This window comes from Rhamphochromis longiceps, linkage group LG18 (genome assembly GCF_057381845.1).
Source record: "Rhamphochromis longiceps isolate RC_006_pf linkage group LG18, R_longiceps_female_GT1.1, whole genome shotgun sequence".
Classification (NCBI taxonomy): Eukaryota; Metazoa; Chordata; class Actinopteri; order Cichliformes; family Cichlidae; genus Rhamphochromis; species Rhamphochromis longiceps.
In genome coordinates this window covers 33,228,951-33,243,570 of record NC_140574.1, presented here as the reverse complement: position 1 = coordinate 33,243,570, position 14,620 = coordinate 33,228,951, and the positions used below count along the sequence as shown (strand labels likewise).

Sequence of the window (14,620 nt, the reverse complement as noted above, 5' to 3'; positions counted from 1 at the left end):
AGTAAACTCAGCTGAACAGTTAAAGGTAAACGTTCAATAGGTCTCAGTCACACAGGCATAGAGACTGGTCAGTGACCCTCGGGCAACCTCTGTTCACTAGAGAAATAAAAGACAAATGGCAACACCAATGACAGCAGACCAAGCTTGCTGTTTAGCAAGGTTACATACAGTCAAGACTACCTACAAAGACAAGATAGCGATGGCAATAATATATTTGTAAGAGTAGCTGGATCGAAAACAAGGCTAATCCTACTGTGAAGGCTGTCTGGCCAAAGGATATTTTCCTCCAAGGGGATTCAAATTTATTCTGGATGTAATTCATTTTCATTATTTCTAAGGTTAAGCCTCTTTTAATTGTCATCTCCTTCTCTAGTTTGAGATGTAATAAGACAATTCAGTGAGGGGGAATGGGTTTTCTTCATCATTGGGTTTCATCTCATTTGATGACTGTCTAACAGATATGATCTTGCACATTGGTTGATGAGTGTCCGGATGTATTTTTCACATGTGAAGACTGGGGCTTCAATTGCGAGGCAGATCAACTTTTTCTGGGGAAATCTGTTTTGTCCATAGAAGCCCATAGTCTATAGAGGCGAAAAAATGAGGACATTTGTGTTTATTTCTTGCAACAATGCTTCAGGCACTAAATTTTATATCATTGAAAAGCCTGTTTGTTTCCCCTTTTTATGGGTTGAGGACCAGAGTTGAGTATTTGGGTCGCACCCATGAAAAACTCAAGCTTGTCTGCCAGTGCCATTGTTTCGTTTACTGGATTGGATGATTGAAGTTTGAAGAAAGAGGATGTATTGGCAACAATTGATTCATTTAACGAGGGGGGCCTCAGTAGCACGTGGAAGAACATTATGCAGCCACAGCCTGGCACCTCCTCCTTGTGCTGGTCACCAGCTGTGTGACCAGCATTTGTTTTAAGTAAGCCAGTGTGGTTGCACATGCTATACCTCCCACAACCACTTGCCACCTGGTTGTGGACTACACACTTTGGTTACCAGGATATCACAAACCAGACTCTAGGCTTGTATGAAGAAGGATTTAAGAAGGTTATTTAAAGCCACAGAAAGCTTGTCGCTGAATCTTGTGCTTCGTATTGCTGAACTATCACTAGTAAAGTTCTATTGTGGCTAAACGCAGGCACCACAGAAAAGGAATGTGTGGCATGAAAAGGACAGTATGTGTGCCTCTGCTCCACTGATTTTGATCTAATTGATCAAACTGGAACGTGTTAATGAAGTGTGCTGCCAACTCAGTATTCTTTTGCACTGGCTGGATTTCACTGTCTGTGAGAAGTTTCTATAACACTCAGTGTTGATTTCTGCCTTTATCGAAAGACTAAAAAAGACGCTGAGTAATATTGTTTGGAATAAGAGACACATTTTATGGACCTTTGCTGTTCACTGCAGCTGAAGACGTCAGGATGCCTCATTTCTTCTGTCATCAAATTCTCCTTTTAGTTTGTTTGCTGCTATTTGAATGAAATGGATAATATTGACTTATTTTCACCAAAATCAGACAAAGCTCTGCAATAAATCTCGGCCATCAAGGCCATTAAAATTAATTTAACAAAGAAGGCCTCTTTAAGAAGCCACTGCAGCAAGTTATGAGTTTGCATTAACATTAGCTTAACCTTCCAGGGCAGGAAGTTACTTCATTTACAGTTTGATAAACCACCACAAAATAAATCACTGGGGCAGACAACCAGTAAAGAGAGAAGCAGCAGGATAAATAGGACAGTAGCACTGAATGCTGAACATACTGTGGCACCTTACCGGCACACGTGAGCCATCCATGTGGCAACTTTCCGTGCTCATTACTGCTTGTGCCTGATTTGATCTCTACTGCAGGCTAGTTTGCAGCTCCAGTTAAGAGCAGCATAAGAAAATGGATCTTTTTTCATGGCAGCTGTAGATGCTGCTTGATTGTTGGAGAAAGCACAGCAGCAGCAAGCTGCCATCGGTTGAAAGGAGGAAGAGCAGTTATCGCACAGTAAACAGGGGGCAAGAGGGGGGGAGGCATTAGGGTACAGCACAGCCAGGCCTTTCCACTGTCACAGTTACATAAGATGTGTCTTCATGGCAACAAAAGGCCTCTGTCGTTTTCTGCTCCCAGCCCTCAGCCCCGCCGGCTGTGTCCTTAACCCCATCGACCTCATTAAATATTCCCCTCTGCTCTCCTCATGTATCCCTGTTTACTTTCTTTCTTTCACTTTATTGTCCTTTTTCCTCTGTGGATCAGTTATTACCGCCAAAGGTTCTTCATAACCATGTCACACACTGAAAAACACTGGAATTTATGTAAACACGAGTATTATTACAGTGGCATGTTTAAAGTTTCAAATAATGTGGAAATTTTTTGTAGAAGTATCCCTGTAGGCCAAACTTCAGGTGTTTTTTGTACTCTTTGTTCTTCATGATGTCATTCTGTCATTCTCGTAGTGAGAAAAACACGCCACATTTAATTTGAGGATTTTTACTCTTGGGAGAGGTGCTGAAGATAGTCTATTGATGAATGATTACAAAAATGTATTAGAAAAATACACTCCGTGATTGCCATATCATCCTCAGAGATGTTAACCAGATACGGAAGAACGGGGCCCATAACACAGCCCTCCTTTCACCGTCGTTGAAGATCATTTTTTTGGTCTCCATGTTCCACCATAACTCAGATCACAGGGCGCAAGCTATTTAAGTATCTCCCAGATTATTAAGGACTCAGTTGGTGGTAGAGCGCTGCTGTTGTGGAATAATTTATTAAGATCACCATCGAGACCTTTAAATCGAGACTAACAACCTATTAATTTCACTTGCAAATGCAGCTTTAAAACCTTCCTGCTGGAACCTCATTTTGTGTTTGCTTTAGTTTTATTCTCCAATCTGTTAGAGTACTCTGCACTTTGTAGTTATTAAGCATTTAATGATAGATGGTGTTTCTTAAAAGAAACGGTTTAGATATTTTGTAACAGTACAATACAAATAAAGACAAATAAAATCTAATTATAGATGAATCATAAGAGAGATATAAGTCATCTAGTTCATAAAAAAGATGACAGATCGACTCTTAAAAAGGGTTCAGGGTTGGATAGGGTTTGACCCCTCTGACATGGATTATTGTGAGGATACAGCCTCACCATTGCAAGCTCTTACATAAGGCAGTGCAATAAAATAGATGGTGCTGGCCTGTTTACCAGCCAGACCCAGAATCATCTGCTGCCTCGACCTACATAAAACCTTCCATGTGGAGATTCAAATCTATAAATAACAAAAGTGCAGTTGCAACCAGAAGATCATTTGATGTGATGGGTTTTGTTGGTGAACACAACCTTCAACATTAGCACTGTGTCATCATTTAGGTGCCACACTGGATTAAAGTTTGTGCTCAAGCTTGGTCCTGTTTGTATGTCACTGTATATTCTCACATTTCACAGGACAGAATAATCTTTATCATTTCACAGACATGGTTTCTTCATAGCCTCAGATGGCCTTTGCTTACACGGATATGACAAGGGCCATTTAACAAATAATGAGTGCACATTGTTAGTGCCAGAAAAAGCTCAGAGAAGATCCGGGATGGGTGGATAAGTCAGCTTTGGTTTCTTTTACTCATTACTACATTTGTCTTTTATTTTATTTATTTTTTCAGCAGCGGTCCCCAACGCCCGGGCCACAGACCGGTACCCGTCTGTGAGTCATTTGGTACCGGGCCACGAGAGTTGAGATTTTCAGTTTATGGTTTTCAGGGTTTTTATCGTTTTTTTTTTTATCGTTAACTCCGTTTCTCTGGGTCTTTTCCCGTGTGTTATGAATAAATCTTTTTTTTGGTACCAGTACTGGTTTTATTTTGTTGTATTTATCCACCATAAATACAATAAACGAACCGGTCAGTGGTGCAAAAAAGGTTGGGAACCGCTGGTTTAAAACATACAGAATGTTTTAAATTATGCCTGGATGATTGATTTGTGAGGCTGATTTTTATTTAACCTTGTAGAAAGTAAAATGTTAAAACGGATTTATGCTTTCTGCTCAGATAGCACTTATCTTAAATCAGAATCAGAATCAGCATACTTTATTAATCTCTAAGGAAATTATGTGGGTTACAGTTGCTCCAGTATAAATATCAATAACAGAAACAGACAAGACTATTTAACAATACAATATGTTACAGATTTAAGAAATTTAAGAAATAGAACAATATATACAAATCACTAAATAATAAATATCAAGGATTGACGGAGGTGATTATAAATAAATGTCAAGAATGTTGACAGCAACATTACTGAGTAGAAAAGAGTGTGTGCAAAAAGGATGTAACTATTGCAGTGTTTACAGTGTGTTAGATGGAGGAGCTGTACAGGGAGATGGCCACAGGCAGGAATGATATCCTGTGTCATTCAGTGGTGCTTTTTGGTAATCTCAGTCTGTCACTGAACGTGCTCCTGTGACTAGCCAGCCCGTCATGGAGTGGGTGGGAGGTATTATCCTGCATTGTCTTTATCTTGGACAACATTCGCCTCTCCGACACCACCTTAAGGGAATCCAGCTCCATCCCCACAACATTACTGGCCTTGCGGATCAGTTTATTTGCATCTGCGACCCTCAACCTGCTGCCCCAGCATGCAACAGCATAGAGGATAGCTCTGGCCACAACAGACTCACAGAAAATCCTGAGCATTGTCCAACAGATGTTGAAGGACTTCAGCCGCCTCAGAAAATAAAGATGACTCTGGCCTTTCCTGTAAAGTGCAGTGGCGTTTTTTTTGTTTTGTTTTGTTTTTAAGCTAGAGATATAGAGATTTTGAGAATATGAACTAGACTGCACATAATATGTACATCCCCCTTTTGCTTACTGCAAAGCAGCTTTCAAAATCATGTTGTAAGTTGAACAGAATCTTGATATTTGATGACATTTATTAGAATTTTGTTACAATTTTGAATTTATATATGTGGGCTCTTTTGTCTCCAGTCACATCCCGTTACTCATTATGCAACAGGGTTTGTTAAAATAGTCTGACGCTAATGACAGCATTCTTTCTTTCGCAGTTAAATCTGACAACAAAGACAAGCAGGAGAAGACAGACACCGTGTCTGGGAAAACAGACAAGATTGACAACTTTGACAAGAAGGAAGAACAGCAGAAGGACTACGGCCCAGACAAGAACCAGAAGTCTGAGAAGATAATCAAAAACGAGGAAAAGCTAGAGAAGATGAACGCGGAGAAAAACAACAAGGCGGAAAAGGTGGACAAGCCGGAGAAGACCAACAAAGATGAGAAGAAGGAGGAGAAGGGTGTGAAAGGGACGGCCAAGTCTCCCACAGGGAATGGTAGCAAGACCCTGGCGAGCCCTGACAGCAAGAGCAAGGTGGGTCACATACAGACACGCATAAAGAGAATAATTAGTGTCATCTACGCACATTTCCAGCACGCAAACTGCACATTCATCGTGGTAAAAGCAGTCACCCGATAATAACAAGTCTGACCTCCCACAGTTGCAACGAAAGCCTGTGAAGTGTCCTTGAGCAAGACACACAATTGCTTACAAATGCTGCAGAAGCTGATCACAGAAATCACAGAAACATATTTCCTTTATCTCTTGTGTGTGTGCTAGGGGAGGTCTGTGTGTGTCTGTCTAAAGTCTTGGTCACACCAGTATTTTACCTTCTGAGGCCCATGACATCATAGGTGGTAACCCTAAGCTTGGTGTGAATAGCGTTTGAGGTGCGCCAGTTGGAATAATTGTTTTATTTTCTGATTGACAGGACTACATTACACACACACACACACACACACACACACACACACACACACACACACACACACACACACACACACACACACACAATTACAACCATTTTGAGTTGCAATTTCACACACACACACACACACACATATATATATGCACATATATATATATATATATATATATATATATATATATATATATATATATATATATATATATATATATATATATGTGTGTGTGAAATTTCACTGCAACTCAAAATGGTACTCAGTAGTATGCATGTCCCCCGTGTGCTTGTGTGCATGCTGCCAGTGAGATGGTATCTTGGTGGATCTCCTCCCAGATCAGGACCAGGGCATCACTGTGCTTCTGGACAGTCTGAGGTGTAACCTGGCGGTGTCGAAGGGACTGAAACCTAATGTCCCAGAGGTGTTCTTTTGGATTCACGTTAAGTGAGCGTTGGGGTCAATCATCCTTTATTCTCCAGGATAAATTCTCCTGCTTGCATACTCTTACCACTTGAGACCTGGCATTGTCGTCCATCAGGAGGAACCCAGGACCCACTTCACCAGCAGTGGGTCCAAGGATTTCATCCAGATACTTAATGGCTGCCAGGGTGCTGTTTCCCAGCCTGTAGAGGTCTGTGCCTGTCTTCATGGATATGCCTTCCCAGAGCATCACTGACCCACCACCAAACTGATGTTGAGCAACATGTTGAAGAATATTACAGACAGCAATATCTCTCCCTTAGAGATAGGGTGAGAAGTTCAGCCATCCGGGAGAGTCTCAGAGTAGAGCCACTGCTCCTCCACATCGAAAGGAGCCAGTTGAGGTGGTTCGGGCATCTGACAAGGATGCCTCCTGGGTGAGGTGTTCTGGGTATGACCCACTGGGACCCAGGACACGCTTGAGAGATTATATCTCTCTGGTGGACTTGGTGTTCCCCTGGACAAGCTGGAGGAGGTGGCTGGGGAGAGAGAGGTCTGGGCTTCTCTGCTTAGGCTGCTACCCTTGCGACCCGGCTCTGGATAAGCGGAAGAAGATGGATAGATGGATGGACAAACAGTAATACAGCCCACTAGAGGACGTCAGGCCCTTGAGCCATCCAGTGTATTTCTGATTGTTTGGTCAGAAACATTCACACCTGTGGCCTCCTGGGGGTCATTTTGTAGTTCTGGCAGTGCTCGTCCTATTCCTCCTTAGACAAAGGATCAAATACCGGTTTTGATGTTGGCTTAAGAACCAACCCTTTTCAGCTCTCCTAGAGTAACTGCCTGTTTCCTGGAATCTCCTCTATGCTCTTTAGACACAGTAAACCTCTGGCACTGGCATGTATTGATGTGCCATTCTGGTGGAGTTGGATACTCTGTGCTACCTTGGTAGGGTCCAGTTATTGTCTCATACTAGTAATAGTTACACTGAGGCTAGTAGTGACAAAAAAATGTTCTTGACAAAAAATATCTTGACCTGTAAAACCATTTGTATTGCCTCAGGTTGTCTCATTGTTTCCCCTCTATTGAACCTGTTTCATTAATCGGTTTTAGCTGCTTTACTGTTAATGAAACAAGTGTATACATACAGAACAGAATTATATACATAATAGACTATCACCTTTGGAGTAAATGAGTATAAATTTAGGAGTAAAGACAAAAACCCAAAGAACTTTAGTGACCAACTGGCAAATAAACCGCTTTCATACTGACATGTTCCCAGTAGGTAGCATTTAAGCTAACTGTTTACGTTAAAGCCACGAGGCCAGAGAGTTTTCATACAACTTTCTACATTATAAGCTTACACAAATGAAACTCACTGTCCACTAACTGCATGCTAGCTGACGTGTTTGTGAATCTGTCCAGTGTCTGACATTGAATTTCCATATTACATGCAGCTGTGGGCTACTGCTCATTTTATCTCACTTGAGGCCTGTAATTTCATTATTTAGTAATCATGACCTTTCTAAGCTGGTTATAAATTGCTTAGTCGGTTTTATAATTTATGGCCTGTTTTATGATTATCTATGGTTGCTGGCTGGGCTGCTATATCACGCTGTCATTGCAGTCATTGCTGAGTTCACTGCAGCTTTTTCTTTTTCTATCTGTCTTTCTTTTTCTTCCTTTCTTTTCTGCGCTGTCCTCCTTTTTTTACTATTATTTTGGCTTCTTTAATTTCATAATCACCAGCCTAATGCAGGTTCCACCAAACCAGATTCTGCCAAATCACGCCCATCCACTCTCTCCACAAATGGCGAGGCCAACTCGGCCAAACGCCCCTCCCCCACCACTGCTTCAGCCAATAAAAAAAGCCCTGTACCCAAGGCAACTACACCTACTGCTGCCAAGCGGCCGCCAACAGCAACTAGCTCTGCTAAGGCTGCCAAGGTAAGTATAAGACACAAGGTTACATGTATATCTTCAGTGCAAGCTATGTCTTTATTTGGTAAAGACTGGATGACTCTCAGTCTACATTAATATCTAGATATGTATTTCAGAGTTATAAAATAGGATCCTTACATGCCATTTCACATTTTAAAATATATATTTCACCCATACATGAAAGATCGATGTAACCACCACTGCCCATTAGATTATGGCAGGGGCCTCCAACTCCAGTCCTCGAGAGCTACTGTCCTGCAGCTTTTAGATCTATCCTTGTTCCAACACACCTGAGTCAGATTAATGGCTTGTTACCAGGCCTTTGCCAACCTTGACGGCACACTGAAGAGGTAATTCAGCCATCTGAGGCTATGTCCCAATTCAGAGACCGCACGCTTGAAGTATGCATTTTGAGTGCGATTACGTCACCGCCACGCGACGACGGCTGTCCCAATTCAAAGTGTACTCCAAATGCGCCGTCGATTTCCCCAAATATCAAGCGTGGTCCGTGTCACTACCCGATCTGTACCGGAAACCCGATTGATACCCAGCATGCGCAAAAGGTGTCTACTTCCGGTTGAAGCATTTTACGATAGTTATGGGTCAGAGTATCTGTTAAGATGTTAAGAATAATAATCTCTTAAAATGTTTCCAATAATGAAACATTTCAATATAATGTAGACAAAAACGAAAAATAAAAAGATAGTTACGGATCAGGACTCCCGATCCGTACCGCGCATGCGCAGATGTTTTCTTCTTCTTCTTCTGTTCATTTAATGGCAGTTTATTCCTCAGTGTACGAGGATACTGCCCCCTGCTGACCGAGCGAATGAGCCCTATTGTAAACTGAATTAGCGTCATTACAAAACGTGTGTTAAATTTGATTTAGTGATAGTCGAGTGTGTTTATGCTTGTCTGTGTGGAGAGGATTGATTGGAATAGTGATGATGATGTCCGCTATCACTGTCAATTGTCAGTGAACACTTCATCTGGCTGATGAATCTTCACGTGACATATTACAAAGTCTGTATTATTAATTAGGCGCCATTTTTCTTATTTTACGGCGCTGTTGTTCAATCGGGGAACGCTCTGTGTTGAGGAGAAAAGCATGCATTTGTTTGTATACGGATTATCCATTGTTTAAATGTCCCCGTAGTCGAAAAGGAGGCAGAGCTGTTGAGAAATACTAGGTGCTAACTGGGCGCTAACCGTATCATTCAAATATATTGAATGTCGCAATGTTGGCAAAGAGAGGAAGTGACCTAAGATTTGCGCATGCGGGGAACCGATCGGGTTTCCGGTATGGATCGGGTAGCTACAGTCAATGGTAGCGACAGTCCGGTGCACGCTTCGTGGTCCCATATATCCCACAATTCATAGCGCAGCGGTGGGTGTGGATAATTTTACCGAAAAATACGGCAGACGGCAGAAGAAGAGTGAACTGTCAAAAGTAAGTACTGAATATGATGTCACTTACTTATGTGCGAATGTTTAATAACAAAGAACATTAAAACATTACTGTTGGCCACATGTCGGCAAAGTTATGTGACATTAGTGATGTTTGTACTTTCAGCGTTAACTTGGTTTTAAAGCCTCTACTTCAACATATATATATATATATATATATATATATATATATATATATATATATATATATATATATATATATATATATATAGTTGACCTTAATCTTACAGAGAATGTGATGATTTCATGGTTAATTAAAGTCAGTCATATATCCACAAACACAACAGGCTGAAAGTCAGTGATGCTGCTCGGTTTGCAGTCCTGAATATCACGGCACAAGCAGGATTCACTGCACTGTTAATGTTAGCTATGTTATATTGCTGCCTCTGTTCGGTGGTGTCGAGCCAAACAGACTTTAACGTGTGTTTGAACGAGCTGACGGTTCACTCCTTAAGCTGAAAGAAAGATGCTTTAATCACAGCAGTCACACGTGTGTCCACTGTACCATCTGGGACTCTTCTTGTTTAGCACTCGTAATAACACAAACACTAAATCCTCTTGTTTGTAGCAGTGTGTACACCTGAGACTGTCACCTGTCTGTCTGTCCTGCACTCTCTCTCTTTTTCTTTCTGATTGTGGAATAAAAGTCTGAACATGTGTTTATAAGTTACACTTGTTTGAATCCTGCAGCTTATCACACATTTGATTTCCATGTGTGACAACTGCAAGTGTCCAGAGTGAGGACAGACTGAGGGACCCACTGCTGCACATCATCTGTGAGGCTTTGCACCCCTGATGATCCACCAGGACAAACTCAGCAGTGTGTGAGGAAGAGGAGGAGGAAGAGCCAGCAGCAGCTGACAGATGGAGAGAATAGACAGACTGTTCCCTGTTTGTGAAGGACTGCTAGGAAAGTTTAACATAACTAATTGTCTGTCCTGAATCAGTCTTATTAGGTAATGTTCAAATAATTTTATCATCCCAGTGTTTTCAGTGTGGGAGAAAGTACTCAGGGCCTTCAAGTTACACACTATGAAAGGCAGCAACAAGTTTAATGTTCAGAAACCTAAAGTATGTATCAGCAGCAGAATGGAGCTAAAATAAATGTTTGTTTCAGTTCTATGAAGCTTTGAGTATTTTGGATTAGTAGTACTGCTGTGTTTGTTGCATCATATTGCTGTAACTGTTTATATGCTTTATATATTCTGAGGTAAGTTGATCTATAGTGTTACATCATATTCTATAAGGATGTTATGTGTTTGTAGACTTTCTGCCCAGTTTGACCCATTTAGCAGAAGTCAGCCTGTTTAAGGCTCTGATATCTATTCTGTATGACTTAAAGCAGTTATGACATGGTCTGATTTTCTCACCCAATAAAGGAATATTTCATATATCAGTCTACTCTTCATTCTATCAGAAACAGTTATCACAGCTTGTACATTTTCTTTTTACACATATATGTAAGCAAGCTAAATGTAATAATGCGAACATATTAAGAGAACAATATTTGTCTCTTATGTATAACACATCTGTATATACACTGTCAAAGATACTTGTCTTTGACTGAAGATTTAAGGTGATAGGAAATATAAAATTTTATATATATATATATATATATATATATATATATATATATATCCGTAATGCTGCATTAACATCATCTAGCAGACCTTCTGAGGGTACTTCACGTAATCTTGGTAACCGGCTACGGGAGATCCAGGTTTCAAGCTTGGCCATTATCCTATTTTTCAGGTCAGTTCCTCTCGCACTCAATGATCCTTCTCCTATCGCACTTGGGGCTATGTACCCAATCTCGGGTGGGGGTGATGATATCTCCCCCCTGACCTGGCGTCCTGACTCCTCCTTGCCGTGGCATTTGTGTTGTACCTCGTCAATCTCTAGCTGTGAGAGCAGTCCCTTCTTTCGAATGTTGGAACACTGAGCTACTAGTTGTTTCGCCGTCATTGTGGATGTTGGGTATCGAAGAATCCATAGGTCCGTCATCCTATTCATGTAGCCCCTAAAGACAAGAAAGCTCCTTACCATGCATGGAGGGTTTCACCCCAAGTCCAGCACCCTGAGGCTGTACGCTAAGCGGAAGGAAGGGGGCCGGGGACTGGTGAGTGTCAGCACCACAGTCCAGGATGAGACAACGAACATCCAAGAATACATTGGGAAGATGGCCCCAACTGACCGAGTGCTCAGTTAATACCTCAGGCAGCAGAAACCCAAGAAAGAGGAGGAAGACGAGGAACCATCATGGAAGGACAGGCCCCTGCACGGTATGTACCACCGGCAGATAGAGGAGGTGGCTGATATCCAGAAATCCTACCAGTGGCTGGACAAAGCTGGACTGAAAGACAGCACAGAGGCACTAATCATGGCAGCACAAGAACAAGCTCTGAGTACAAGATCCATAGAGGCTGGGGTCTATCACACCAGGCAAGACCCCAGGTGCAGGCTGTGTAAAGATGCCCCAGAGACAATCCAGCACATAACAGCAGGGTGCAAGATGCTAGCAGGCAAGGCATACATGGAACGCCATAACCAAGTGGCCGGCATAGTGTACAGGAACATCTGTGCCGAGTATAACCTGGAAGTCCCAAGGTCAAAGTGGGAGATGCCCCCAAGGGTGGTGGAGAATGACCGAGCTAAGATCCTGTGGGACTTCCAGATACAGACGGACAAAATGGTGGTGGCTAACCAACCGGACATAGTGGTGGTAGACAAACAGAAGAAGACGGCCGTAGTGATCGATGTAGCGGTTCCGAATGACAGCAATATCAGGAAGAAGGAACACGAGAAGCTGGAGAAATACCAAGGGCTCAGAGAAGAGCTCGAGAGGATGTGGAGGGTGAAGGTAACGGTGGTCCCCGTGGTAATCGGAGCACTAGGTGCGGTGACTCCCAAGCTAGGCGAGTGGCTCCAGCAGATCCCGGGAATAACATCGGAGATCTCTGTCCAGAAGAGCGCAGTCCTGGGAACAGCTAAGATACTGCGCAGGACCCTCAAGCTCCCAGGCCTCTGGTAGAGGACCCGAGCTTGAAGGATAAACCGCCCGCAGGGGCGTGCTGGGTGTTTTTTTTTTATATATATATATATATATATATATATATATATATAGATAGATAGATATATATAGATATATATATAGATATATATATAGATATATATATCATACTAATCTGACAATACATATAATATTGGCCATATTATATTTACATTACCACAGTGAGATGATTTTAGTCTCATGAACAACATTAGCTAATTGTTATTTACTAGCTAATCTTAAAATGACTGTTCAGCACAGAAATGAAGACCAACAACAGTCATGTTTTACAGTCCTGTGGTCTCAGCCTCAGATACTCAACTAATCAAAGTGATGTCATGACAAAAATGAATGAGCAAAAAAACATTTTTCTCCTTCATTTCTGTCACACAAAGCTGTATGAAACGTTTCTCGTGGTTAGTATCATGGTTGCTAGGCAACCTGAACAGCGTGACGAAGGCTAGACCGTCCCATTTCACAGGCCTCTCTCTTCCGCACTTCTCGTACTTATAGTATGCACCGTACGTAGTACGCATAGTGCTCGTACTTAAAGCGTGCGGTCTCTTAATTGGGACACAGCCTGATTCAGCTGTGTTGGAGTAGGGATGCATCTAAAAGCTGCAGGACAGTAGCTCTCGAGGACTGGAGTTGAAGATCCCTGGATTATGGACTCTGAAATTAAACATACTGTATAATCCTGTGGTCATGCTATTAATAATGTCCTCTTGTTGGCCATGCTTGGATGACACAGGTCTTCCACTGATTGAGAGCGTTTTCATACAAATCTTTTGCCTACTATCATTTTAAAAGCCCTGATTGTTCCATGTGGTTCCAGATATCAGCCACCATCTGTCGCAAATGTCCTTTTTAATCTCCCAATGTTAAAACGTTAGCCTCCTCTTTTCTCTTGTCACTTTCATTTTCTACTTGCATTTGGCTGCACTATAAAAGCCTGGAAAACACTCCTTATGCACACAGCAGTCATACACAAAGTCATACACGTAAAATTCAGGAACACAGCTGTTTATCTCTTCTTTGGTTTTTCTTCAGACTCCAGAAAATGGGGAAAAACGTCCACCTGTGCCAAAGGCCACGCCCGCTCCCCGTACAACTGCCAGTAAGAATGGCTCCTCTGCAACTGCTGCAGGCAAGACTGCAGGTACGAGGATACAGTGCAGCATCAGTTCCTTTGCTGCACCTGCAGCATATCTGACTGTACCGGTTTGCATGATATGAAATAAGATAAGATAAGATAAGATAAGATAAGATAAGATAAGATAAGATCACCTTTATTAGTATCTCAACATATTCTCTGCAACAGGAAACTTCACTCGCTGCTCTAGCTCGAACAGTGACTTGCATTGCACACTGGCGCTGCTCCAGGCTGCATCAACAGGCTAACTGAATTGCTACCATATGTTAGACTTAATCAGATTCAAGTGCTGGCTTTTGAAGAGCCCAACTGGTATTTTTGTCTGCACATGACAAACAGTATCTCACCTCTCAGAGCAAGGGAGATATGAGCTTTTTGTGTGTACCCTCACACAATATGATTCAGTCACTCAGTTCACAGCAATAGGTGTTATGTGCTGTAGGGTTTATGTTTCATTTTAGCTGCATGAGTGCTCCGTTACTCTTTGAGACTTTTGCCCCAGTGTCAACAGTTATGTCCAAGTCCATGATGTTTCTGTCACATCACAGCAGTATTACATACTGTGGCTTTATCAAAAACTGTACATACTGTTACTGGAAACTCATGTTATGCAGTTAACAAACTTCATGTCACCAGAAATTGTTGAGTTTCTGTCTGATTTTGCCTTTAAGCAGTCAGCTCTGCAATATTGTAGAAAAATAAATATCTATGGGCAGAACATATCAGTTAAATAATCACATCGTTGCCAATAAAACCTAAAAGTAGGTGTGATAAATTCAAACTACATCATATAGAAACATATAATATAGTGATAAACAATAGTCTAC

At 41.8% G+C, this 14,620-nt stretch overlaps 1 protein-coding gene across 5 annotated transcripts in view; it reads left to right on the top strand.

The window, feature by feature from the left end:
• Positions 1-14,620, top strand: part of LOC146648722 (uncharacterized) — a 195,123-nt gene that overhangs the window by 153,874 nt on the left and 26,629 nt on the right. For all 5 annotated transcript variants that reach the window (XM_085389387.1, XM_085389386.1, XM_085389389.1 and 2 more), the window contains 3 exons: positions 5,052-5,371; positions 7,933-8,130; positions 13,691-13,799. In XM_085389387.1, the coding sequence (XP_085245513.1) occupies positions 5,052-5,371; positions 7,933-8,130; positions 13,691-13,799 (627 nt within the window). The remainder of the gene's footprint in view (positions 1-5,051; positions 5,372-7,932; positions 8,131-13,690; positions 13,800-14,620) is intronic.